The 25522-nt window shown below is 37.2% G+C and overlaps 3 protein-coding genes across 4 annotated transcripts; all 3 read right to left on the bottom strand.

The window, feature by feature from the left end:
- Nucleotides 1-1308: 1308 nt before the first annotated feature.
- On the bottom strand, nucleotides 1309-10001 carry nags (N-acetylglutamate synthase). 2 transcript variants are annotated; one of them, XM_051888780.1, is made up of 8 exons: nucleotides 9503-10001; nucleotides 7599-7885; nucleotides 6106-6319; nucleotides 5094-5274; nucleotides 4757-4796; nucleotides 4063-4194; nucleotides 2397-2579; nucleotides 1309-2308 (listed from the first exon to the last, which is right to left on the bottom strand). In XM_051888780.1, exons 1-8 carry the CDS (start codon nucleotides 9866-9868, stop codon nucleotides 2131-2133), a joined length of 1581 nt encoding a protein of 526 aa, XP_051744740.1. In that variant the 5' UTR covers nucleotides 9869-10001; the 3' UTR covers nucleotides 1309-2130. The 2 variants fall into 2 exon arrangements, with proteins under 2 accessions (XP_051744740.1, XP_051744741.1); XM_051888781.1 differs by having other exon boundaries at nucleotides 6106-6316; nucleotides 9503-9999.
- A 744-nt stretch (nucleotides 10002-10745) lies between these two features.
- si:ch211-237i5.4 (slit homolog 3 protein) lies at nucleotides 10746-17814 on the bottom strand. The gene is made up of 2 exons (XM_051888786.1): nucleotides 15532-17814; nucleotides 10746-15032 (listed from the first exon to the last, which is right to left on the bottom strand). The coding sequence occupies exons 1-2, from the start codon at nucleotides 15805-15807 to the stop codon at nucleotides 14268-14270; spliced, it is 1041 nt and encodes a 346-aa protein (XP_051744746.1). The 5' UTR covers nucleotides 15808-17814; the 3' UTR covers nucleotides 10746-14267.
- Nucleotides 17815-17945: 131 nt separating this feature from the next.
- lsm12a (LSM12 homolog a) lies at nucleotides 17946-25316 on the bottom strand. The gene is made up of 5 exons (XM_051888790.1): nucleotides 25118-25316; nucleotides 22055-22188; nucleotides 21831-21940; nucleotides 20982-21108; nucleotides 17946-19531 (listed from the first exon to the last, which is right to left on the bottom strand). The coding sequence occupies exons 1-5, from the start codon at nucleotides 25242-25244 to the stop codon at nucleotides 19436-19438; spliced, it is 594 nt and encodes a 197-aa protein (XP_051744750.1). The 5' UTR covers nucleotides 25245-25316; the 3' UTR covers nucleotides 17946-19435.
- Nucleotides 25317-25522: the final 206 nt, after the last annotated feature.

Consider the following 25522-nt stretch of genomic DNA (forward strand, 5'->3'; position numbering starts at 1 on the left):
CATAGTATTTTTTTTTCCCTACTATGGCAGTCAATGGTGGGCGAAATCTGCTTGGTTACAAACTTTCTTCCAAATATCTTTCTTTGTGTACAGCAGAACAAAGAAATGTATACAGGTTTGGAACAACTTGAGGGGGAGTAAATGATGACTGAATTTTCATTTTTGGGTGAACTGTCACTTTAACCCATCTGTTCCACTATCTCATACAGGCTATCTACTGCTCATCTACTGAAGCTCTCCCGTGCTTTTTTCGTGCACGTTTGATTTGCGCCTGCATGATCTAAGCGAATCTGGTGTGCGAGTCTGACAACATCTCCCGTGTGTTGTGGTCGTAAAGAGACGGCTCTATGTCTAAATAAACTCAGTTCTTGTCGAGAAAAAAGAAACAAATACGGCAATTGTGAATGGGCAAAACTGTTTTTTTGTAAAATTGTAATTGTAAAAGTATAATAATTTCCCAGCACTAAATAATGTACACAACATTTATGTCCTATAAACACCAGAATACATATCTTCATCCTAACTTCCTGTCAATCCATTTGCACACTGCAAATGTCTTTTCTGTATTCTCTTTTGAGTCGAACTTTCCAAAAATGTTGTTTGAGGAGACTAAAAAAACACAGAATTACTATTTATTCTAATGACTCAGCAGGCCACAGCAGAAATACAGGTTTGGGATGCAAATACCACAGCTTCACCCTTTTGTAACTCTCGCATTGCGCAGTTGTCACTGTAGACTCACATTTTGTCTCTTCATTACATAAATCCGAAAAATTTCATTGTCCTGTTAAGGTCAATTCACACCGCGCAGTCAAATACAAAAAAAAACACATTTGTTGGGTTTTGTCTGATCAGTGTGTTACCTCTGTTGGAGTCTGTTTTCACCTGACTGACCATGTTTAATCAGTGTTTGTTGGGGCATGAAAGTTATCTTTTAATAAAATTCTAAATCACTGCCAACTTGTTTGTTGGCATTTGTCTGTGAGGTGTGAATTTACCTTTATATTGAACCTGAATAAACATTACATTGTAGCACTGAAATCCCAACTGTGACATCAGAATTGTGATTTATGAAAGCAAAAGTGCTTGAAACGAGAGGACCAATCTTAGGATAGGCTAAATAAAGTCATTTAGCCTACTCATCTCCTCATGTTGACACCTTTCTTGAGTAGAACACAAAAGATGATTTAGTAAAATGCTCAAGCTGCATTTTTCCCCCCATACACTCTTAAAAATAAAGGCTCTTTATTGGCATCCATGATCCCATGAAAAAGGTTCTTCAGATTTGTATACTGTTCTTCACAGTAAGAAGAAAAAATGTTCTTTTATTAAGAAATGTTCATGGAAAGGTTCGTCTATGGCACAAAAAATGGTTCTTCTATGGCAGTGGTTCTCAACCAGGAGGCAGGGGCCCACAAATTCAGAAGGGGTCTCAAGATGAATAAAATGAATTAAAACGACAAAAAAAAGCATTAAAATAAGCTAAAACAACTAAATCTAAACATTACTTCATTTTTTTCCCTTAGAAACTGTTGCCTGATTTTAAAATAGTGATTTATAGACCTGGAAGAATCACATAAATTAATACAATTTTAAAACTCCATGGACAATTTTATAATGAATAAACATTTTACTATTTATGCAAAGCTCTGAAATATTTTATTGGGTAGAAATTGAAAGTAAAAAATATTTAAAAAAAAAAATCTTTATCTTTAATTCTTCTCCAGTAAATCATGATCTACTGGAAGAGTCACTGGGTAAAAAGCTTGGGAACACTCAGCTTTTAAAACCTCTGGAACCCTGAAATGTAATTATTTTAATTATAAAAACTAAATTAAAATAAGTTTTGAAAACAGAACTAGGGCTAGGAGGCTTTTGAATATTGTTAAGGACAATGGAGGACCATGGAGTCGAAAGGTTGAGATCCACTGTTCTATACGGCATTGTTACAAAAACCCCTTTTTTTAAAGAAAGTGGCTGGGGGCCAGGGGCAGATGACGCAAAACTCCTTTTGTGTTCAAGAAAGGAAGTCAAAATATGGGTTTGAATTGTTCCTTTACTCAGCCAATACTCGAAGACAGTGTGAAAATATGATGCAGTGACCTCACAGGGCATGAGATGAGTATGATTTTAAGACCCTTGGGGTTGCTGAAGGGGTTCTGCTTCTGTTATGGTTTGAGAGCCGAAGGAGTCAGGAAGGCACTTGGCATACTCCACCAGCTCATAAGACTCACGGATGTCTGAAAGGCCAAGCCAGAATACAATCCAGTGACCATTTACAAAACTGCCATCACAGTGCTTGAAATACCTGAGGATTTGAAAGCAGAATAAGATATGAATAATAGATGGGCAAAGACTGGGAATCACAACAGTGCAATGTGGAGGATGGAACACACCAGGGATTGATACGGTTAGTAGCACGGGATCTCCAAAAGAGCTTGCCCAAGTCCTGACGAATACACTCCCACAAGATCTGGCCAGTTCCTTGCCCTTGTTTACTGCTGCTGACCACAAATTTGTCCAGGTATGGAGTGCCGCTGTTCACAGGCTCTGTTGTGATTATAGCAGCCGCACTGTACCTGCAATAAAGTGCAAGCACAGATTCAGTAAGCTCATATTCTGGAAGCATAAAACTATGAGTGTGATTTACTACAAGGGTGAAAGGTCATTTAAAAATAGCACAACTGTGTCATGTAAAGAATTGAGAGGGGTAAGATTTGTCAGTGAGTGAGCTGTGTTAAACCCTGAACTCTTTCCCTGCCATTGACGGAATTTCATGGCAATCCATGTTTTCATTGTTATACCGTAGGGGGCGCAATTACGAATCTTCTAAAATAGTACAGACAAAACACAGGCAAAGACAAAGCAGAAACGAGCGATAGAAGTCATGCTTATGGATATGTAAAATAACTAGTGCTGTAGCTGATGCTGGTAGGTCAGCTGTGGGTTATGTGTCACATATTGGTGATTTCAGGGGTTAATGTTTATTTATTTATTTTTTTCATAACCTTATAATTTAAATGTGTATTTTTGTATGTGTGCCAATTTTGCTAATTTTGTTGGCATTGTATAGTATTATTGTCGTACTCACCATTTGTCTAAATTGAGTGTCATGTGACTCTTCCTGATTTACTTAACATGGAAGTGTTAGTGCCAACGGGATGACAATATGTGAATTCAGATACATGTTAGTGCTCCCGACCATTCTACGACTGGTTACCAGACAAACACGGTAAAAGTGTTACTGTTTTGTACATCCTTTATTTGTTTTGTGTTTTAGTGGTGTTGTGTGTAAAACTCAGTTTTGTTGTTTCTGTTTGTGTCTAGTTTTTACGGTGTTCCATAATAAATAAAAACACATGGAGATCAGTACTGTGGAATTGTGGACTATTTAATAACCAGTGAATAGTTACAAGTGCTGTCAAATCGATTAATCGTAACTATCATAAAAGTTTGTGTTTACATAATATGTATATGTGTATATGTATATATATACACACACAGAGACACATACATATAAATATAATATATATATATATATATATATATATATATACACACACACACGTTATGTAAACAAACTTTTATGTTAGATGCGATTAATCGTGATCGATTTGACAGCACCAAAATAATGCAATCATCAAACATTAATCAGCATATAAATCAAAACTGCCTAATTTTACCGAATGAAATGTCGACCCAGCAAGAGGTATAAGGACTGTGCAGTTTTGGGGGTGTTGATGGACGTGACCTACTCCATCTATGTTTTGATCATCATTCTGATTCCAATATGGATGTAGTCTTTGACAAAAACAAACTTTTTGTTCAAAATGTTGCTTAATTTTTTGAAACTTACCCACATTCAAGTGTTGATAAAAAAAGAATACATGAAGCTAGAATTTTTTTGTTTGTTTGTTTAAATTTTAATATTTTCAGATATTCATACAACAAAATGTTCTGGGGGCCATGAAAGTTTTGTGATGGAAAAATCTGGCAAATCTTGCAAATTCCATAATGTTGATTTTAAATGAGGCTTGACATGTAGAAACAACTTGTTCTTACCCTTCAGACAGGTAAATAGAATGCAGTCTGCCCTTGAGAGATGCTATGTAATCCTCTCTCAGGTTCCTCTCAAAAGACTTGTTAATCAGTGCCAAGAGACGGCCAACATCAATGTCATTTAGGCTGCTGTATCTGTGAAGAGTTAAAATCCTCACATGACATACAGTGGTAAAAGAATTAAGTTCAATCCCATGTGCCGATATATTTTCTGAGACATTTTGAAGAATATTTACTCTGATCTTTTCCTTACAACTATAGTTTTTTGACAACTGCTGTCATATTATGTCTCCAGGACTATTACAATAGCTTTGGGTGAGGAACAGACCGGAAATAAAGCTGTCATTCACGGCTAATCTTTGTCAGGTTTGACGTCATTCATATCAGATGACACAGTGAACACAGCAACTTAAATATTTGTCTCTAAAGGCCTATGGTGTAATTACAGTACTTTACAGGGATATTCAGCCTGACACCTGTGGTATGAAAACTGCTTATTTACTCTTTACTACTTAATGACAGCCTAAAAACTCGGACAAAGCTGATTGTGAAATAGGGAAACCTTGTTTGTACATAGACATTTCTGCAGCAAACATCACTGTAAAATGTTCCATATGGTGGATGGATAGAAATTTGGACTAAAAAAAAAATCATGAAAAGGAAACACTAAAAGAAATAAATCCCTAACATCACATACCTGTGGATGGGATCTCCATTTTTAAACAGGGTGCCTGCGCCTGAAAGACGGATAAAACAATACAGACATGTTTCCTTATTGTCACATTGTGGGTCTAAGAAATACAAACAGTAGAAACATTTCTCTTTTTTACTGGTCAAAGACATTCTGTTATCATTAATCAAACACTTAACCAATAATATTTGACCTAAAATCCACCACATTAAAAAAACAAAAGATGCTTGTCGCCAAGTCGGTGAGCCTTCTTGAAGTCACGTCCTTTGACTTTTATGAGGAAAAAAAAGTAAACACAAGTGTCATTTGTCTTGGTAGGTGTGTGTTTTGTCTCTTATCTCACCTTTATGGCTGAAGAGTTCTGTAAGGAGCGTTCCTGCTGAGGTGAGTACAGCCGAGCTCTCTACCGGCAGCAGGTTGAGCAGCTGTGCAATGGTACTGATGCGCTTTTTCTCCATGTCACTCAGCCATTTCACAGAACTCAGGCCTGGCAAATCTCCAGGCAATGACACTAAACCCAACACCTAAAAAAAACACAAACCATTAATTTAACAAGGAGCACTTTAACCCATGATTTCAAATGTTTATTCATATGTGTGGATTTATATTTGAGAGAAAGAATAATTAAATAGAAAATACTTGGCATCTACATTAATACATGTTGCATGGAACTATAGTTTTTTATCATTTCGACATTTTTTGACAATAATTTACCCACGAGAAGGTATTGACTGCTGCATACCTTCTAGATATGTAGAAATTGTAACACTACCACCTTGTGTTCAGTTTAGGCTACTGAAGCAACAATCATTTCTTGAGCCTGTTTCTCAGGTCTCCCATTAAACTACTCTTTATTGAAATTTATAGTCATGTATTTAGGTAATAAAACCTATATATTTTATAAACTATATGAAAAACCTATTTACAATGCTATGACAATTTTTAAATACATTATGTGTATTGAGATACATAATTGGTTAGTGAAAACTTAAAATATTATTTTACATTTTATAGCATTAGAATGAATAAATAGCATATTATATAGGTGCAATAACAATAAAAATATAAAATACTGGTGCATGTGCACAGATTGTTTATGGTTCACTGAATAAGCATGACATACATTGTTTAAACACTTTCCGATTAAGATCTGTAAAGCTCACTTGGACTTTACAAAATGATCTTTAAAATACAGTATCCTGAAAAAGGGTTTTGCTGTGCAAGTAAACCTACTCCCCAAGGCCTCAATACACACACACACACACACACACACAAATGCATGCCTCCCTCCATTAATAAAATTAGGCTAAGTAATACAATGATTTCTGTTTGATAGATTCACATATTACTCCAACCTTGTGGTTTTGGTTACGGAGCCCCCCTGAGCTGTTCAGGAATATGACTTTCAGGGGCTGCAGTGATTGCGAGATGGCTGCCGTCACCTGGATCGGGCTGAGAACAGAAGAACGGCCACCTTCATCGCGGCCCACTGGACAGACCAGCGGAATGACTCTACAGTCCAGAGTCCACTGCAGAAGAGCTGAGTCCACAACAACTGTGGGACCACTGCTGATAGAGGACACAGAGACAAAGTGTTTTCATGTGAGAGAGAGAGAAAGAAAGGGGAGACTGATGAGTACTAAAATTATGACACCACAGCCCGTTCACACACACTCGTATGAATTCATACGATTTGTCTTAAGACAAGTCATTTTACTCGGCGGCCATCTTTTAAATGCCTCTCGGGCATGCAAGTGCAGCTCCTATCTCTTTGAATGGGGAAACATCAAATTCTCCAAAGCTGTTTGCCAAGCTTTTGATTAAATTTCATATTTGAAATCACCAATGAAATCTGACAACAACTGTCTCATAAATTGTTTCCTAAACGCTCAAATCATGACAAAAAATGGTATTTGACTTCTAACAGCCGCTGCAGTGATGCAATAACTTTACCAATTGCAAATTGGCTCTTATTTAGAAGGCGGGACTTATTCCGCCATATTGCGCATTGCACTTTCTCATATTCAAAATAATTCAAAATAATACGAGTGAAAACCTTCATATCTATCCGAAGATTGGAGTTGTAAAAGGGCCTCTGAACTTGTGTTATTCTATAGTTTTTGACGCAATTAAGCACTATAAGGTGAACTGACAACCGAATTTAGCTGCAGTGTGTACGTGCCACTAGTTTCAGCCTCAGATGTCACACCCACGGACTGTTGGCTAAACATCTGATGCATATGAAACACTTCAGGATATTCAAAGTCGTCATCTGGTTGGTTGAATTCTACAGGGTGTCTGGGAGACGTGTGTGTTGCGTTCTTTAACGGTCCGCCTGGAAACAAATGCTGTGACACCAAACCCCCTCGTGGAAGAAGGACACCGACATGTTTACAACTGTGACAACGAGCGCTTTCCAGGATCAACTAAACTCTGGGTTTTCAAAAGTATAAGAAGTTCACGGCTCCACTGTTGCAGTAAACTTGCACAACATTCTTGAATGAATAATTTATTAGATGTTATGCCGGTCTGTTATTGTAGGGACATTGACTTTCCATTTTCACGCCCGTAAACATGACGCGAAACAAAACGAACTGTGATTGGTTGCATTACATGTCAATCCTCTTGGGTGGTCCTTGGTCAATGAAAGCTTTGATAGAGTCAAGACCTTCTGCCGTCAGTCTGAATGTCTGGCTACATGAGACTAGAATATAACCGACTTTAAAGCAAAGAGCGCAATTTAAAGCGGCAGTGTGCGTGAATAAACAGAACGTTATCGTGCGTTGGAGTGGACTCTAATAAAGTATATCGCTCTTGGTGTGAACGGGCCTTAAAGTGGCTGCTAAACCTGCTCTTATCCTGAGGGTCCTGCAGTTGTAAAAGGGCCTCTGAACTAAAGAAGGGCATCACATTGGCTGAGTTGTGCTGAAGTGCTTCTGTTAAAGCCTGGCAATGTTTCACCATCACAGTCCTGGCAAGGGAGGAATTAGTCCCAGTTTTGGTGCTGTCCTCTTCCTCCATCTCAGGAGGCAATCCCATCACCACCACAACCTTCATATCCATCCGCTGCAGGAATGAGAGCCCAAAGGCCAGGCTCTGAACCATCTCACGGCTATCAAACACTGATGTGTCAACCTGAGGACAATACAAAAATCAGCTTCAGATGTCTATTTGAAATGTCATGACCCCAAAGAACAGCTGTGTAGATCACCTGCCATCGAAATGTAAAGATCAAGTGCAAGGTTCTTACAAAATAACTACAATACAACAAACATAGGCTAACTGTTATTTATAATTCAGACTACCAATTCAGAAAGAGTCAGCTTTTTTTAGGGCTATTAAGAGATCACATATCTGTAGCGTATAGCAGCCTACCTAATTAGGTTAATTTAGTTTGACCAGTGATCCTGAAATAGAAAAAGGCTTCAATTGTCTGCAGAGTCAACAATCCAACAGAAAGGATCTGTACACTCGTGCACAATTTGAGCAGCAGCATAGACTAGATGGCCAAGTCTTCAAATAAAACGCCCAAATTTGGCTTCTGATTAAACCCAGGTACATGCCATTTGAAATAATGAGACTATTTAAACAATATATTTAAATGAATTCTTTTTATTTAAATAATATATGAATAATATAGGCCTATGTATAAGGGTCATTGATGAATAAGGTTTTTAAAAGTGTAAAAAAAACATAATGGAGATATAATTAATTTCGTGTTTTTTATAATTAATTAAGTTTCATTAAGTGTTAACAATGAGATTATGTGGTTTTTATAATCAATTAACACTGCTTTTGTAATTTTTTACAAGATTTGTCACCAAAAAAGTCATTCGATTTAACCAAAATTTCGGTTTTACCGAATGACACTTTTAGTTATACCGAATCACAATATTTTCAAACAATGCTAACAGGCTGATATCAAACATTTTATATTTAGTACAAGTTTTTAAAATATTACAACATTTTCCATTTTATAGCGATCGTTTTATAGCGATTGTACCGAATGACCTGATGTTTCGGGTATGAGCAAGTGAAAACATGAATTTTTCAAATAGTTAAGAGAGAGTTAGTTACTTTGCTTCACAACCATGTGGTCCTTTGCAGGTGTCTGAATGATGTCACATCCTGTCACATGATATTAACCACATGACTTGATCCAAAATGGTCCCTTTATATTGGTTATAAATCAACATTGACATCAATGAAATTCATTTTCCCAGACATTCTTTCTCAAAACAAAGCAATGACTTCTACACATAATTTTAATACCATTTTGCACTATGTTGATATATGATGCTATAAAATCATGCCAGAATAAAAAATATGTACATTTATTACATTTTAAGATATTTTAATCACAAATGAAAACACCTTTGGACGGTTAAATCAAATGACTTTTGATCCTTCAAAATCTTACAATACCTTTATATGTAGCAAAATATAATTAAAACCTTTTGGATTCAATAAAAGTGATCTAGTTGTACTACCTTACATACTTTGGATATCATATCTTTGTTTTTATTATTATTAAGGCCTTTAGACCAAAAAAAAAAAGACCCATAAATATGTAATATATAGCCTACTTAGATTTATTATTATAATTATATAATTATATAAAATAATTAATAAATATAATTATATATTATAATTATAAAAAAAATTAATTAAAATAAGATAATGTAATATAGTAATTCATCAAAATTGCTTTCGTTCATGTATATTCTCACTCTATGGTCGCAGGACACGCACCTCCAGGACCGCAAACGCTGGAGATAAACCAGCCCGCTGAAAGTGTGTTAGCCAGTACCGAGCCTCCCGTGGATCACCTCCAATTTGATTAAGAAAAGCCTTGACATCTCTGTAGATCAGAGTGCGGTTAGACCAGACGTTGAGCTCACTCGGGGTGGTGTTGTTGAGGAGCTCCTGCTGGGTCCACGCTGGGGCTTTGCTCCACTGTCCCGCAGCACTGGCTGATCTCATGCGCTGATTCACTGTGACTAGTCTCCGCTGATGATGAGCGCTCCTCTGCTGACTCAGGGCTGACGGTTTCGTCCAAAACTGGCCAGCCATGGCCATGGCCCTGCAACCGGACGAACCGCTGTTGACTTTGGCCATGAATTGTGCAGAGGAATCTAATGGCCCCCGAAAGCTTTACCTTTAGCTGACCACAGGATTTGCAGGGGTGAATATGGTCCAGGCGGGGCCATGTGGCTGAATCAGCTGTCAGGAGCCCGCTTCCATGGAGCTCCTGTGGTATGCAAAGAGAACAAACTAAAATCTTTCTAAATCTAACACATTTAATTAAATGCAAATATTTAATAGTTTGTAGTTTATAAATTAAATAAAGTTTTTAAATTTTAGCGGCATCTAGCGGTGAGGTTGCGAATTGCAATATAGAGAAGCTACCATGGCCAACACAGGACAAATAAGTCATTGCATGAGACAACAGGGTTGTTAAGTCTGACGTCACACGGCAGCGCTTCCGGGTCCAAATGCTCTTTCTCATAAAATGACAAATGGTGCTAATATTCACACACGATGTGGTGTAATACTACAAAAAAATTATAATTATAACCTTTATCTCCATACCAAAATCCCAGATGGCCAGACAGTGATTCATCTTTTATAAATCGTTAAAATATTAATGTCTGTGATGCTGTGAGCACGGAGACTGTTGTGTAGACTGTAAGTATTTTAAATGTTTAACTTTTTAAAATGATTGATGTTTAATATGAATAAATAGCGCTCATAAATGGCCGTCGATGGCATTCTCAAGTTAAACAAGTCGAGACTTGGACCTGAAAACAGCATTCCTTGCGTGACGACTTAAGCGGACAGAGAGTAGCTAGTCAATCAAATGCGCTCTAGAGCAGTTTGTCCATTTAGGGCTACTGTAGAAACATGCCAGCGCAAAATGGTGACTTAACATGGAAAGGGACCCGTGGTGTATGTAGATAGAAATGGCTCATATAAGGTAATAAAAACATAATGGTTCATTATGTAAGGTCTTTATACACCACTCAAAACATAGTTATGTACATTATATTGCATTTCTGTCAATAAAATTTACACATTGCACCTTTAAAATAAGAGGGTACATTTTTTTTTTTTTTTTTACATTTACAGTATACAGTACAGTATCTTTTTTACGCATTTACAGTAGGAGACTTGGTGGATCCAAAATGGTCAATATTCATATTCATGCATTTTATTCATATTTCATGTTAATAAGTTATGGCTTATCAATATTACTTTTGATTTCATATATTCATGTACTCCTTTATGGTTATTCTTCTATGCTTGCTATATTCAATTGTTCTTCAAAGTGTTCCAATGTGACAGGTCATGATGACACGTTTGTGGTTAGATATTGGACACCTGCCAAGTAGCCTACCGCAAAAGCGATGTTTTCGGAATTAGTTGCTCATTTGAACTCGATGTACTTTTGTATCAAAATATGTCCATTTCTATTCCTGCTGACATGTGATAATGTAAGATCTGCAAAATTCCCTTAAGGGTGTCAAAACAACCCCTATATCTATTTTCATCTATTTTTGACATCTGACCAGTCTATGACATGATGGATAAATCCATTTGGCCTTTTTTTATTAGACCAAAACATAAGTTTGAGTAGGATGTAAGTTTCCCTATGCTAATGGTATAAAACGGACTGGGTCTTTGATAGTTTAGCTTTTTCTTTGCTTTTCTTTACTTCTTCTTTGCTCTTTTTGCTTCTCGCATCTCTTCTGCATCGTCTGCTTCTGCTTCTTCTCTTCTATCTCTCATTTCATTCTGCAAATGTCTTAATTTTGTTCCTTCTTTCTGTATATTCTTCATCATCTATTAGATATCATACTCTGGATTTTATTATTAACTATTAATTACTTAATGAATTTGTTTGTCTCTATAATTTTTAATTAATAAATTTGCTATTCCTTATTCAAATTTGATCTCTGATATAATCATTGCTGGACTGCATGGATCTCATTTTCTCAAGTTTTTGCATCAAGACTTATGTGGTGAAATTAGCTTAATGTCAGGAAATTGTCAGATCAGATGTATTCATTTACTTTTGTTTGATGTCTCATCTTTAGCTGTCTAGTTTGTAGGTCAGCTTCACAGCCTATTACATTATTTGCTAAGTATGTCCATATAATATGTCAAACAGAAAGGAGCATAAGGAGTCTTATACTATAGGCCATATGAATTCAACTCGAAAGCTGGTATTTCCCTCAAGAATCCTCTGTTTGTCCGTCAGGAGGGTAATCTGATGATGCTGCTGTCAGTGAGAGCTCCATATGGCGCCAAACACTCACTGACCTGGATTTCCTCACTTTCTCGGTCCACAAAAATCTCCACACAAATCTGTTTAAACTCCAGTGGTTTAAAACCCAGCCTCACAGCAAAGCAACTGAGGATAAAATTTTGATAGTTTGTACATGTTTTAATAATACAGATCGATATAACAACCTAGAGGGCTTCCCCATGTGCAACTAAATGTGTATCATGAAATTATGATTTGAAAGTTCAGTAACGGGGGCTTGTGGAACCATGCGTAGGCCTATTAATTGATGTGTAATCCTTTGACAGCAGTTGCAGAGATTTAATCTTTGAGGCTTTACAGCCAACCCCAACGAAATGAATTTAACAGTCTGTTTTGAGTATACAAAGACACATGATGAGTTTTATCAGGAGGGGCTAGGAAATAAAAATTTAAATGTATTAATAGATTTTATTGTAATAAGGAACATAATTATTGACATATCCTATCCACCTTATTCCTGACTATACTGCGTTTCGAATTATGGGTTGCACTTCCGGTTTGGGGAACTTCCATTTAAAAAGACTGAAACGAATCGCGAATCGTTACAAATCCGGTTGCCCTACAAATAAAGCTTATCCGTCAGTTTGACTGAATGAGCTGTCAATTTTTCTTTCATGTTTTATTTTCAAACATCATGGGAATAACGTAACGCTTGGTATTTTAACGTAACATGTTATAACAAGAATATCTATGGCAAGAGCTCTTTTTAGTCGTTGCTTTCTATCCTCGTGATTATTTTCTTTTGTCCCTTTGCATACCGCTGTAATAGTATGAAAAAGGACAACATATACTGCACATTTGTGGTCTGTTCTCCCGATATAATTTACAATATATCCCATTAATAATTCACTGGAATGCACGAAGAATCTCTCGTTTTTCTCCTCAAAGCCTCACGTCTCTTTCCAGGTTTGTTTTCACAGGTAAATGCAATTTATTATCTGTAAAAATGATGGAAATCACTTTGAAATAGTATCACGCAATGCTGAAGTTCATGAACAATTTTTATTAAGGCAACGTATATCACATAATACAGATATATATCACTATAGTTATATTTAACCCGTCCGTTATTGCTGAGGAAAGAATTGCGCTTTTTCATGGCCTGTTGAAAGTACCTTGTTGATGCTTTTAGCTTTTACACGTTTAAATGTCCTTTTGAAGGGTGAGTAGAATAATCATGTCATCTCGTTGTACCCAGTTTTGAAAAAAAAACGTATTATTGCGTTCATAGAGCGAGCCTTTCACTGACTGTTTAGCTTAACGGAAGTTACACCCATAATTCGCGCAAAGCATCATGGGGCGTAGGAATAAGGTGGATTAAAACAGTATAAAACATCAAGATTAGAACTAAGGGAAAGGCATTTGTTTGGTTAAGACAGAGAAAGGAAGAGAAAGAACAAATCACAGCAGGCAAAGCTACTGCTGAAAGTACTTCTTAAATAAATAAAAAATAACCTTGCCATTTTATGTAAATGTAATGAGATAAGAGTTGAAGGTAGCTTTTGACAAGAGTTTGCAAGTGGCAAAGAGAAGAAGTCTGTAAGAGGCTTCTGTACGGTAATATACTAAATTACGGTAATCTACACAACTAATTAGTTATCTATATTACTCTGAAACATCCCAGATTTACATCAGATTCAAGTTACCAATACTTTTGTTCAAGATTTGCATCATAAAGAGTCTTTATTTCCATCACCACATCAACTGAGAACTGATGGTATCAGTCCAGTTTCTCGCTTTAATTAGTGTAGGAAAAGAGGCCAAAGCTGGACCTCTGTATCTGTATTTTCAAGGTTTAAATAAAAAGAAAAGTGTCCTAACCTTCTGTACACTGTAAACCCTAATGCTTAAAAAAATTATTGGTTTGAGTAGGACAAACTTAAATTAAACAATTTAGTTCAGTCAAATTAACTTTAATGAGTATTTAGCACTTTCTTTTTCTTCCAAGTTCACAGAACTGATACATTTTAAGTACACTGAACCGTTTAATTGTTTTGAGTTTTATGAACTTATTTCTTACATATTACATGATAATTTTAAGTTAAATGTATGAATTAGTGTACTCAAACATTACAAGTTAGAACAATTCAAATTTATAAAATAAAAATCTGCCAGTTCTGCTTACTTAAACCTTGAATTTCTTAACTGAGTTTTGCAACTTATTCGGGCTTACAGTGTATAATCACCTTACTACTCTTGCGCTTCTCCCTCATTGTGTTCCCAGTATTTTCTCTTGCGTTTTCTCTCTGCCATGACCAAGGCACCAAAGACAGTCACAATCACAGTAGCAGTGATGACTAACACAGTAACGGTCTCAGCCACACACAACTGGCTGTCCACCCAAGCCAAAGAGGCTCCAGCAAGCTGCCAGGGCTCCCGACAAGTTACGTTGTGATAGTCGTCCACAAGGAGGTGCCGCACACTAAGCAGCTTGGTGAAGACACGGTGCAGGTCGCAGTCACAGTTCCACGGGTTCCCAGCCAACTGCAAGTGTGTAGCAGCTGTGTGCAAGCTCAGGAATGTCTTAAAGTTCAGGTGTTCCAGATGATTCCCCTCCAAGCCCAAAAGAGAAAGACTGTGTAATGGTGCTAGTGCATTAACCTCGATGCGAGAGATGTTGTTGTTCCCCAGGAGCAGAACTTCCAGTCCGGGCAGCATGGTGAGAGATCCGTCTCTCACAACACCCAGGTGGTTTCCTTGGAGGTAAAGGTGGCGCAGGCGGGACAGGCCACGGAACGCGCCGGGTTCAACAGATTGGATACGATTGTGCCTGAGGTCCAGCTTCTCAAGGTTCTCCAGATGTTCTAGGCCTGGAGGTTTCAAAAGCACCAGTGCATTGTGGTCCAGCCGCAACTCACGCAGAGAAGACAGGTTCTCCGAGAAATTAGGAGGGATTTGAGTGAGGTTGTTACGACTCATGTCTAGCTTCTCCAGAAAGGACAGAGAGAAAAAAGCCTGTGGGAATCAGACATTTGGGTAAATGTATAAGTCTCGTAACTCAGATCAAGATTAGACAGTGCAACTCCCAACTGACAAAACCAAGCTACGTTCTTCAAAATGAATGTTCCAAAAGGGGGCTTTTGAAGCAATTCCATTTAAGAAGCAGTTTGGCTTGTAGAACAGTTGTTTTCTTAGTGTAAAGAACAATGTAATAATCTGTATAACCTTTTCCCACTAAATAAAGGTTCTTTATTGGCATCGATGGTTTCATAGAACATTCATGGAACCTTTAAATTCCACAAAACATTCTTCAGATTTTTAAAAAATGGTTCTTTTAAGAACTGTTCACTGAAAGGTTCTTTGGAGAACCAAAAATGGTGGTTCCATGAAAACCCCTTTTGGAACTTTTATTTTTAAGAATGTAAAGAACCTTTTGTGCAATGGAAAGGTTCCTCAATGTCAATAAAGAACTTTTATTTTTGAGTGTGTATATGGATTGTATAAATGGTCTTACCTGCGTATGAAGAAACTTGATGCTGCTGTCCGAGAGCACTAGAATACGCAAAGACCAAAGGCCAGCGAAAGCTCGACTCCGGATCTCCGTAAGCTTGTTTCCTCCCAGGTCTAGGAGCCAGGTGCCGTGGGGAAGTCCATGTGGGATATCCTCAAACCCCCTGGCATGGCAGTCCACCAGGTCTGAGTGTTCATAGCACTGGCAGAGGTGACTACACAGTCTTGAGCTCCTCGACGGAGACAGAAAGAGTAAAAGCATCGCTACGGACGGCAACATGATGAGATGACAGATTCAAGAGAGCTACCTGGAGCTTTACAAAACGTGAAATGTTTGTCCAAGACGTCGATTAACGAATCCTCAGCTTTCTACAGAAGAGGAACGAGATCTCTGAACATTCCATAAATGTTTCTGTAAGCTACTGAGACTGAAAAACAGACTTTTACAGATCAGCAGAATATTCGCAGTCTGCAGGGCAGCTGAAATGTCTGTCAGAAGCATTTAATCGCCTTAAAACCATATGCGACTCAATTCTGTTTTTCCCCCACACGGTCACAACGCAATAAACACAGTTAAAAAATCTGTACTGCTAGTAGTAGCCGACAAAGAATGCGTGAAACAGTTATTGTTATATTCCTTTTCTCCACTAAATATACGGCAAAAAAAAAAACGTGGTTCTTGTCTATAACAGCGTTCTTTCTCCTACTCCAGCTCCACACCAAAGACAAGCAGCGCACTAGTGATGGGAGGACAGACTCATTTCCACGAATCGGTTCTTTCGAACGGATTGTTTTACTTTCAAAGAACCTGTTAAAAACAATAAGCGATTCTTTTACGTTCTGACCCAATCATATTAACATAATGCTCTAAAACGTTCCAATATAGATGTATGTATACGTACAAATTGCTGTTTATTGCAATTGAATTTGTGATGATTATTTTTTTCAGTTAGTTGCGGCCATGATTTAGCTAAAAAAAAAGGCCAATTTAGAATATGAATATAACTTGCATTAAGCCGTAGCCTACTAACACCAGTGTGCTTAAAATTTTAATAATTTTTTTATTTTATTTATTAAAATCGTATGAATTAAAATATAGCTACATATTACATTGATTTAGCAGACTTTAAGCGTCTGCTAATTTAGTAAAGAATTAAATAAGTCGTATAAACATTTAAACAAACAGAGCGATATTTTTAACATTTAATCCATTTCAAACGATTTACAGGAAAGATTTGGCTGAAAGGAACAATTTGTGCACTCAGAAGGGCAGCTGTCACATTTGGTCATCATAATCCAATACTTTTTCAAACCACGGCTATCCTTGTATAACCTACGTTGCATTCTCTCTTTACTTAAAATAGCTTTATAATTCCCTAGAATTCAGTGTCCAATGCGATTTTATTACGCACAACAATCTGCCAATTCCTGATGTCTAAATTTAGAAATATGTCGTCAATGTCAGCCGTTACAATAGGCTCATCTAAGACATTTATTATATAACACAGAATTAATCCCCAGAATTTAGTCTCAAACGGATTTTTAAAGACGCTAGGGGATTACGCAAAGGCTTCACCGTTTTTATGTCATTGTGAAGCGTGACGGAGCAGCCGTTTATGCCGATTTAAAGAGACAGTACAACCCAAAATATTGTTCTCACCCACGTTATTAAATACCCATAGCCTATACGAGTTTCTTTTTTTTCTCCGTGGTAAATAAGTTATGCATCCCTCAATCACCATTCATTTTGATTATATGGCAAAATAAAGAAGTACAATTAAATAAATAATTCCCATGAATCTTGACTGAGATTAACAGTCCCTAACATTCTGTCTAATGTTTCTTTTTGTTTCAAGTACAAAACCCCCACGCTTGTTACATCCGGGTGAACGTGCCAGCCTCATTGCTGGGGTTATGCCTACATACTAACCTTCACTGCAAACTAAAGTGGCCCAACACGAGGTGCGATGGGGGTCAGGGGCAGAAATACGAGATCATGTGTGATTAAATAATGCATACAATTTGTACATGAATAATGGAAAAACCTTCAACATCAATGATTCATTCCAGTCAACTGCATGTCCTGGCTGCAAATATTCATTCAAACTCATTAAACAATGGCAAGTGATCCCCTTTGATTCCCTGGGAAAACGAGTCACTAGCTTATTCTGTCCCCATTACATGACTAAAGAAGAATATGGGGTTACGACTGAAGAGACAATGGCAGACAACCAGTTGACACAAACCATTTTTATAGGCTAACAGTATATAATTTATATAGAATTTTGTATATAATTATATAAAAATAGTACTACCCTCATCTGAAGTAAAAAAAAAGTTAAATATTCAAGAATAAAAGAACACTTGAACCAAATTTGTACGTAATTATAAAATAAAAGAGGGATACAAACAAGACAGTGGGATTTTTCTCTTTTTTTATTTCTTCATTACTATTTAAAAATAAAAAATAAAATACTGCGAAAGAAACCTATAGGCGAACAGCAACCTCGTTAACACACAGCGATATAAACTGGCATGCAACGTGGATGCCCATCACAGCTTGGCGCCACTGCCTGAGCCTCCAACAGGCTACGAGGTTCACGAGGCTGGGACGGGGAGGATTTCGGCCTTGAGACGTACCCCCCTGTCCCAGTCTCTTAACATGGCAAGATATCACTTTAACATTTCCTTTTCCCAAAAAGGTGGTTACAAATATTCCTGTTCGGAAAAGAAATCAGTCCTTTCGCGAGAGATGAGCAAGATATGAGCCGTCTTACGCCGACACATATCTAAAGAAATATGACCGTCGCTGGAGTAACGAAGGAGTGCAAGAAGTCAAAGAGAGGTGCGAGTCTCTCATTGGTCACTGCATGTACCCTTCCAGTTTGGATGTGTTTGAAAATAATAATATTAATAATAATAATAATAATAATAATAATAATAATACAAACAAACATTGCATCATAGAAAATGGTCCCACTATGGAAGAGGTATTCAAAATGGCAAGTACAGGACCAATACGGAAGAAAATGACAACATAATATACTGCCAAGTAGTCTTGGCTCTCCATTTCCCTCTTGGTCATCTGCACCTGGAGCTGAAGAGAGACGACATGACCACGGTCTACAAGTAAACTGAAAGGATGCTTACAGCACTCAAGAGTGTTACTCCTTCGTCCATCACTTAAAAAGTGACATAAAAGTAAAAAAAAAAAGAAAAAAAAAAAAAAAGTTTTATATAAAAACAATGCTTCAGAAAATGAGATGTTGGGTAGATGCTAAGTGCTATTAAATTTCCCATACTGCGCCTTCAGCCCTCAATCAACCTAAACCTACAAAAATAAACCCTGCATGTGCAGCTAAAGAAATCAAACAATAGTTATCCAGTCTGAGGGGCTTTATAACTTATAGAAAATAGTTTTTGTTCCACCCTTACAAACTTTGTGCCACATTTTTTTAGTGGTAGAAAGGAAGATCATGGATTTGCACATAAAATGTGATTTTGTTTTGAACAGAAAATGTGTTTTTTTGGTGGCTAATCACATAAGATGAGACAAACATGTGGGTTACTTGATGACGGGAGGCGGGGAAAAAAAAGGAGATCCAGCAGGGTAGGTTCGGTGGGTAAGTGATGTTGGAAAGGATGTTTTCTATATGAAATGATATTCAAAGACAGCACTCTATTTTTGCCCTCTCTTTTGTCTGTGGAAGCATTTTTTCTCTTCAGATGTTCAGGACCGTCATCCCTGCTCAAAACGCTGAGTATCAGCTATCTCAACCTTTGTCTGGCGATTGGTTTGAAAAAAAAAAAAAAAAAAAAAAAAAAACCCAACAACATCAGAAAATATTAATTTAAAACAAACAACACTTCCTTTGTCAGCATATTGTTTCCTCTCTCTGAGCCTGGGCTCATGATGATAAAGCAGAGTCCTTCTGTGTTTGTTGAGCTTGCTGTGAATGCGGCACTGATTTTTGGCTCTCCACATCCCGAAAATGTTTCTCGACCTGTGGACAGAGAGAACAAAGGTTAGAACAGTAAAATACCTCACATAAATATAATTACTATGTTATTTTATCAACAAGATATTTATAAGACCTTCGTTCATCTTCGTAACACAAATTAAGATATTTTTGATGAAATCCGAGGGTATCTGATCCACACATAGGCAGCAACGACATTACACCTTTTGAAGTCCAGAAAGGTACTAAAGACATCGTTAAAACCGTCGACGTGACTGCAGTGGTTCAACCTTAATGTTATGAAGTGACAAGAATACTTTTTGTGCGCAAAAAACAAAAAAATAACGACTTTATTCAACAAATTCGTTTCTCCCCTGTCATACTGCTATGCTGTTTTCGTTGCAGAGCTTCCGTGTTTACGTCCGAACGCCGACTCAGTATTGGCCGGCTCCTGCGTCAGCATTACAGGCCAATACTGAGCCGGTGTTCAGATATAAAGTCATTATTTTTGTTTTGTTTTTTGCGCACAAAAAGTATTCTCGTCACTTTATAATATTAAGGTTGAACCACTGTAGTCACGTTCACTATTTTATCAATGTCTTTAATACCTTTCTGGACCTCAAAAGGTGCAGTGTCGTTACAGCCTATGTGTGGATCAGATTTCATCGGATGTCATCAAAAATATCTTAATTTGTGTTCTGAAGATGAACGAAGGTCTTACGGGTTTGGGACGACATGAGGGTGAGTAATTAATGACAGAAATTCCATTTTGGGGTGAACTAACCTTTAAGGAGTACACTATCTAGACATTATAGTCTCAAATGTAATTGATGGACTAAAGCTCACCAAAGACACTCTTTAAAAGCTTTTTTTCCCCCAAGGGTCTTAAACTCAGTAACCACAACAATTATTCATTCTCATAAACGGGGCTGAAACAGGTTTTAAGAAACATGTATACTATAAAAGTTTGGGGTCGGTAAGATTTTTAAATCCCCCTGTGGTGAAAATCAAGTTTTTAATGTTGTTTATATGTCTACGTGGTGTTTTTAATTTACTTTAAGCCAAACCATGTGCAAATTCATCAGTCAACACCATTGCTGAGCATTTTCTCCTTAAAACTGCAGTGTACCAAAGAATCTCAAAAACGCGGTATGAAACTGCCCCTGTTTCCTACTGTCACAAACATGTAACCAATCCCGTCAATGTGTGGGCTGGGGCTTTTCCTATCAATCATGCTCTGTGGGCATTTTAACACAGGCCCAGTTTCTTTCTCTCTCTCTCTCTCTCTCTCTCTCTTCTATATATGTCTTAATATCTATATGGAAACCATAATACATCTTTTTCAGGACTATTTGACAAGAAATCATTTTTAATGTGTCCTTGCTAAATTAACTTAATTTATTAAAAATAAATAAATAAATAAAAAGATAAAAAGTACTGACCCTAAACTTTTGAATACTAGTGTACAATGCAGTGCAGAGGTGAGATGACTTACTATTTTCCGCACGTGGCTTAAAGCGCTGCCCTCTTTGCCTTTACAGTTGTCCACTTGGTATGGCGGACTGATGACCACATCATCCATCACTATGATGTTCTTCTCATGCCATTTGCAGTCTTTGATGCTGCGGATGAAGACAAGAAAGTTAACAATTCATTCTGTTCAAGGCACAGATGCTTGATATATTTCATATCTCTTAAACAAATTATCCATAATACTGAGGATCGTTCACCATAATAAACAGAGCTCTAAAGCAAAACATATAGATCCAGAAATCAGTTTAAATTTTTATAGGCTGTGACCAGTGTTGAATTACTCTAAAAAAGTAATTAATAGCTACTAATTACACCTTCAGTGTACTAATTACTCTCTCTAAAAAGTATTGCATTACTTATTACTACCAATTACTTTCTAAATTCCATATCAACCCCAATACAAGGACAGACATAAAACTGTTAATTCTTAAAAAATAAAAAAATAAAAAAATAAAATAAATAAACATAAAAAAAAAATATATATATATATATATATATATATATAAATTATAAATGTATATAAAACTGCATAAATTATTCTCAAACTGGCCAAAGCATTTACATTTTAAATTACCTTTAAAAAAAACTTTTAACATTAGACATTACATTTTTGATGTTAAATCCACTATTGTTTTATATAGGATTGTTCTATAGTCTGTACAGTATTTAATGCAATTACACCAGAAGTAACGAATTACAGAAAAATGAAGAGTAATCCCTTACTTTTTCAAGGGAAAATTAAATACTTATTGAGGAAAAGCCCAAAGATTAGCCAACTGAAAGTGAACATATGAATTCAAATCCCACTTACGTTTTATGAATGGTCTGGAACAGCTGTTGACCCTCTACAGAGACACCAGCACTAATTGCATAAGCTTGCGACAACTTATCTTCCTTTTCCGCCCGTGCTCTATTCACAAGCTGAAAACAGCAACGGCAAAATAAAAAGACATGAAATATAAAGTCGTTTTTTACACCTTTCTTAATCATAGATTATTAGATAGCAAAAGAAAATGGGACATCATTTGGGCTCACCTTGCTAAAATTGAGAGATGCTAATGGGGGAGGAGTTTCAGCACGGTCACTGATGATGTCCACTTCGGACACATAGGCCAAGTTAACAAGCACCACATCGCTGAGGTTGGGTTTACCGCTGGACGGGGCACATTCTGATAACACGGGTCAAGGTAGTTGTTTGGCAAAGGTGTATTTATTAAAGCAATGTATGAGAGAGAAGCCCCCTAGATAGGTACTTTCATGGGATCAATGCTGTGTATCAGCTGTAAGCCCTACTTTGTGTATTTCTCCACTCTAGTTTCATGTTTAGCCTCTCATGTTAACAATCAGGATAAAATGACATGTCTATCACTTAGGAGATGAGCATCATGGTGGAGACTACTTACAAACATGACAGAGTGCAATCAGATATGAGCCGTATTCAAACGAGGAGTGAGCGAGGACAGGACAACCTGTCACTCAAATGACATCACAGCAAGAGCAAACCACAACCATTCAATGATCCTATGAAGCCTACATTTTTTCTTGTTCAAGAAGCTGTTTCAATCGGATACAACAGGGAAAAAATAGACTAATCGCAACTTCCATTTCACGCCGACTTTAGATGTATTCAGATATTTTTGAGATGTTTAATGATTTAAACATTAAAATCAACACCGTCTTCAAGCCTTCATAAACCACTCAGTTCTATAAAACAAGCATACCTGATGGTTTTTCAGATGTGTTATTTAAACAATTCTTTTTTTAATACTTAAAACAAGAAGAAAACCGAAGCAGCAAGCTAGTGATATCAGCAAATTTGACATCACTTAAAGGATTAGTTCAATTTCAAATGAAAATTACCCCAAGCTTTACTCACCCTTAAGCCATCCTAGGTGTATATGACTTTCTTCTAGTATTCCGTTTTCAAATTACAAAAAAAAAAAAAAAAAAAAAAAGGAACTGGCGTCGCGTCAGTTAAGCTTTTTCCGTAAGTTGAATAGGGAAGGCGTAGGACGTAGCGTAAGCTTTTTGAACTGCGAGAGTTTTACACTTTCTTCGTAAGTTGAATACGGAAGGCGGTCTGGCAGAAGCTAGATATTTTAACTTGTTAAATATGGGTATTTCTTTACACAAACGCATCGCTTCGCTTCAGAAGGCCTTTATTAACCCCCTGGAGCCGTGTGGAGTACACGTTTATGATGGATGGATGTGGATGGAGACACTTTCTTCAGCTCATACTCATTGATCGCACTCACTGCCATTATAAAGCTCGGATGCGTCAGGATATTTATTAATATAACTCCAATTGTGTTCATCAGAAAGAAGAAAGTCATATACACCTAGGATGGCTTGAGGGTGAATAAAGCTTGAGCTAATTTTCATTTGAAAGTGAACTAATCCTTTAAGCTGTCAATTTTTATTTCACGGTGACTTTAAATAATCAAATGATTGTGCTTCATTTAAATAACCTTTAATGCAGTTTGTCTTACTATGCATTTTCAGACCAAGGACCAAAGTGAGCTTCTTTTGGTGATGGTTATTCACGATCATTCATTGGAAAACTAATGCAATAGCTGGCTGAGCTAAACATCTGAAGAGCTCTGACAACGAAATCAGTCATATACTCCCTATTTAGTGCAGGTGTTTAAAGGCTTCTCAAACGAAGTATTTTATCACATAGTGAGTGTTATTCTAATGCTCAACAGGAATGGCAGCATTTCAGGCGGTTAGCAAGCAAACCACGGAACTCAGCATTGATAAAACAATTGCACTTATAAAAATAGAGCACAGTGCATGGGAAAAATTATATAATTTGTGTTAAAACGTAGTAAAATGCTTAATTTAGATGTACACAGCACAGTTATTGCAAGCGCGTTATGTGTCAGGCAGAGACTGGGATGTTAGCGTTCAGGCTAGCTGCCACCCCCTAAGCACGCATGCGCAGATATTTGTATGGCAGAGCAGCAGTGCTGTAGTTGACAGCCTACCCATCCTCATCACTTCCGTTATGGCTTAAGGACTGCAGTTCAAAAGATACTGCAAATAAACGCGCTAAAACCCTTTAGTTTAAGTGAGAAGCATCAAAGTTTTAATAGTTGGATTTATATGACTTTTCTATGACCTTTCCAGTCTTTTGAGATTACTGGATAATGACGCTAATTCGCTAAAGAATCATTCACACCGATTCGTGAACCGGTCGACTGAGTCAAAATGATGTCTTTTTGAACGCTTTTCTTTCTCTAAAATCTGGAGGTTGCCAACAAAATAAATAAAGGAGATTCTCCATATATTTATAATACATATGGCATTTTATATTTATGGTGGTGGAAAAATGATTAAGAATGTGCAAACATGACAAATGAACATACATTAAAATTACATAAGGACAATAATGAAAATGGTTAACCATATATTTTTGGGATGTTTTGTCACTTTTCTTCATAGTTTGATACATAGAAATTTACAAAATTGAGAAATTAATTTAAAAATATTTTAATTACTCATAAAATAAAACACCGCTACCAGTAATGTAACCTACAGAAAGCTCCAGCGAACTGATTCAAAAGATTCGACTCACTGGGATGAATCAAAATCCCCACAACGAAAAGAATGTCAATCAGACATCACCCCAGCGCGTTTCAAGTTCCACACGCTCTACAGAAATGAGCAAAATATACCAATAAATACAAAATATAGAGCATAACTAGACAATTATATATTCGATACGGCATTTGCTATATTAAAGCGTGCTTTTAAAATATCTGATATTTCAAGGTGTTCTATAAACAAGAGCAGTATACTTATTATTCGTCGTGTTAAAACACCATATTGGAGCTAAATTTAATGTGCGAGTCCAAATGACATCGAGAGGATGTATTACACTCGCACGCTACGAACTAAAGAGCACGAGTAAAATCTAATACCCAATCGGAGATTCAAATGCACACCACCTGACTCAGCATGCGCTAAACACGGAAGCGAACGCAGAGTGGACTGACTTCACCGTGGTGAATATACCTTTGGCATACCCGCAGACCAGGCCTCTTGCAGTTGTGGATCCTGACGATTCAATGACAAGCTGAGACGATAAAAGGATACTCAAAGTCAGCATCTTGGACGGGTAGTCAAAAGCGACGACCTCTCCTTGCAAGCGCTGCCCCAGGCAGGTGAGGCAGGAGACTTGGCTCCCGACGCTGAAATACTCCCCTGGTCCAGGAGCCGCCATCTTCTCCGCCAGGAAACAGGAGCAGTCGCCTCACGTAAACACGCGCAGCCGCGTCAGCATGGGTGGGAGCGCGAGTGGGCGTTCCGCTGGAATGAATGAAGTGACGCGAAAACTGAAACCACGCCCATTTTACTATGGAGTAGTAGATCATGATTATCTTACTACAGTGCACTACACGCCCTCATTAATCGACTGTTATCACTTACTCATCTTACTGGTTTATACACAAGATTCTGTGAAATGATAGGAGAGCCAGTTGTTACCTTCTGTGACCTAAA

Source organism: Ctenopharyngodon idella, chromosome 3 (genome assembly GCF_019924925.1).
Source record: "Ctenopharyngodon idella isolate HZGC_01 chromosome 3, HZGC01, whole genome shotgun sequence".
In the NCBI taxonomy this organism is placed as follows: Eukaryota; Metazoa; Chordata; class Actinopteri; order Cypriniformes; family Xenocyprididae; genus Ctenopharyngodon; species Ctenopharyngodon idella.

Coding starts and splice junctions, on each gene's coding strand:
- nags (XM_051888780.1), bottom strand. CDS start 9,868: ATGGCCAAAGTCAACAGCGGTTCGTCCGGTTGCAGGGCCATGGCCATG. Junction 2,580..4,062: donor TCTATTTACCTGTCTGAAGG/GTAAGAACAAGT, acceptor ACTTTATTGCAG/GTACAGTGCGGCTGCTATAA. Junction 2,309..2,396: donor ACTAACCGTATCAATCCCTG/GTGTGTTCCATC, acceptor TCAAATCCTCAG/GTATTTCAAGCACTGTGATG.
- si:ch211-237i5.4 (XM_051888786.1), bottom strand. CDS start 15,807: ATGTTGCCGTCCGTAGCGATGCTTTTACTCTTTCTGTCTCCGTCGAGG. Junction 15,033..15,531: donor TCAAGTTTCTTCATACGCAG/GTAAGACCATTT, acceptor TGATTCCCACAG/GCTTTTTTCTCTCTGTCCTT.
- lsm12a (XM_051888790.1), bottom strand. CDS start 25,244: ATGGCGGCTCCTGGACCAGGGGAGTATTTCAGCGTCGGGAGCCAAGTC. Junction 21,941..22,054: donor CATCTCTCAATTTTAGCAAG/GTGAGCCCAAAT, acceptor TGCTGTTTTCAG/CTTGTGAATAGAGCACGGGC. Junction 21,109..21,830: donor TTCCAGACCATTCATAAAAC/GTAAGTGGGATT, acceptor CTTCATCCGCAG/CATCAAAGACTGCAAATGGC.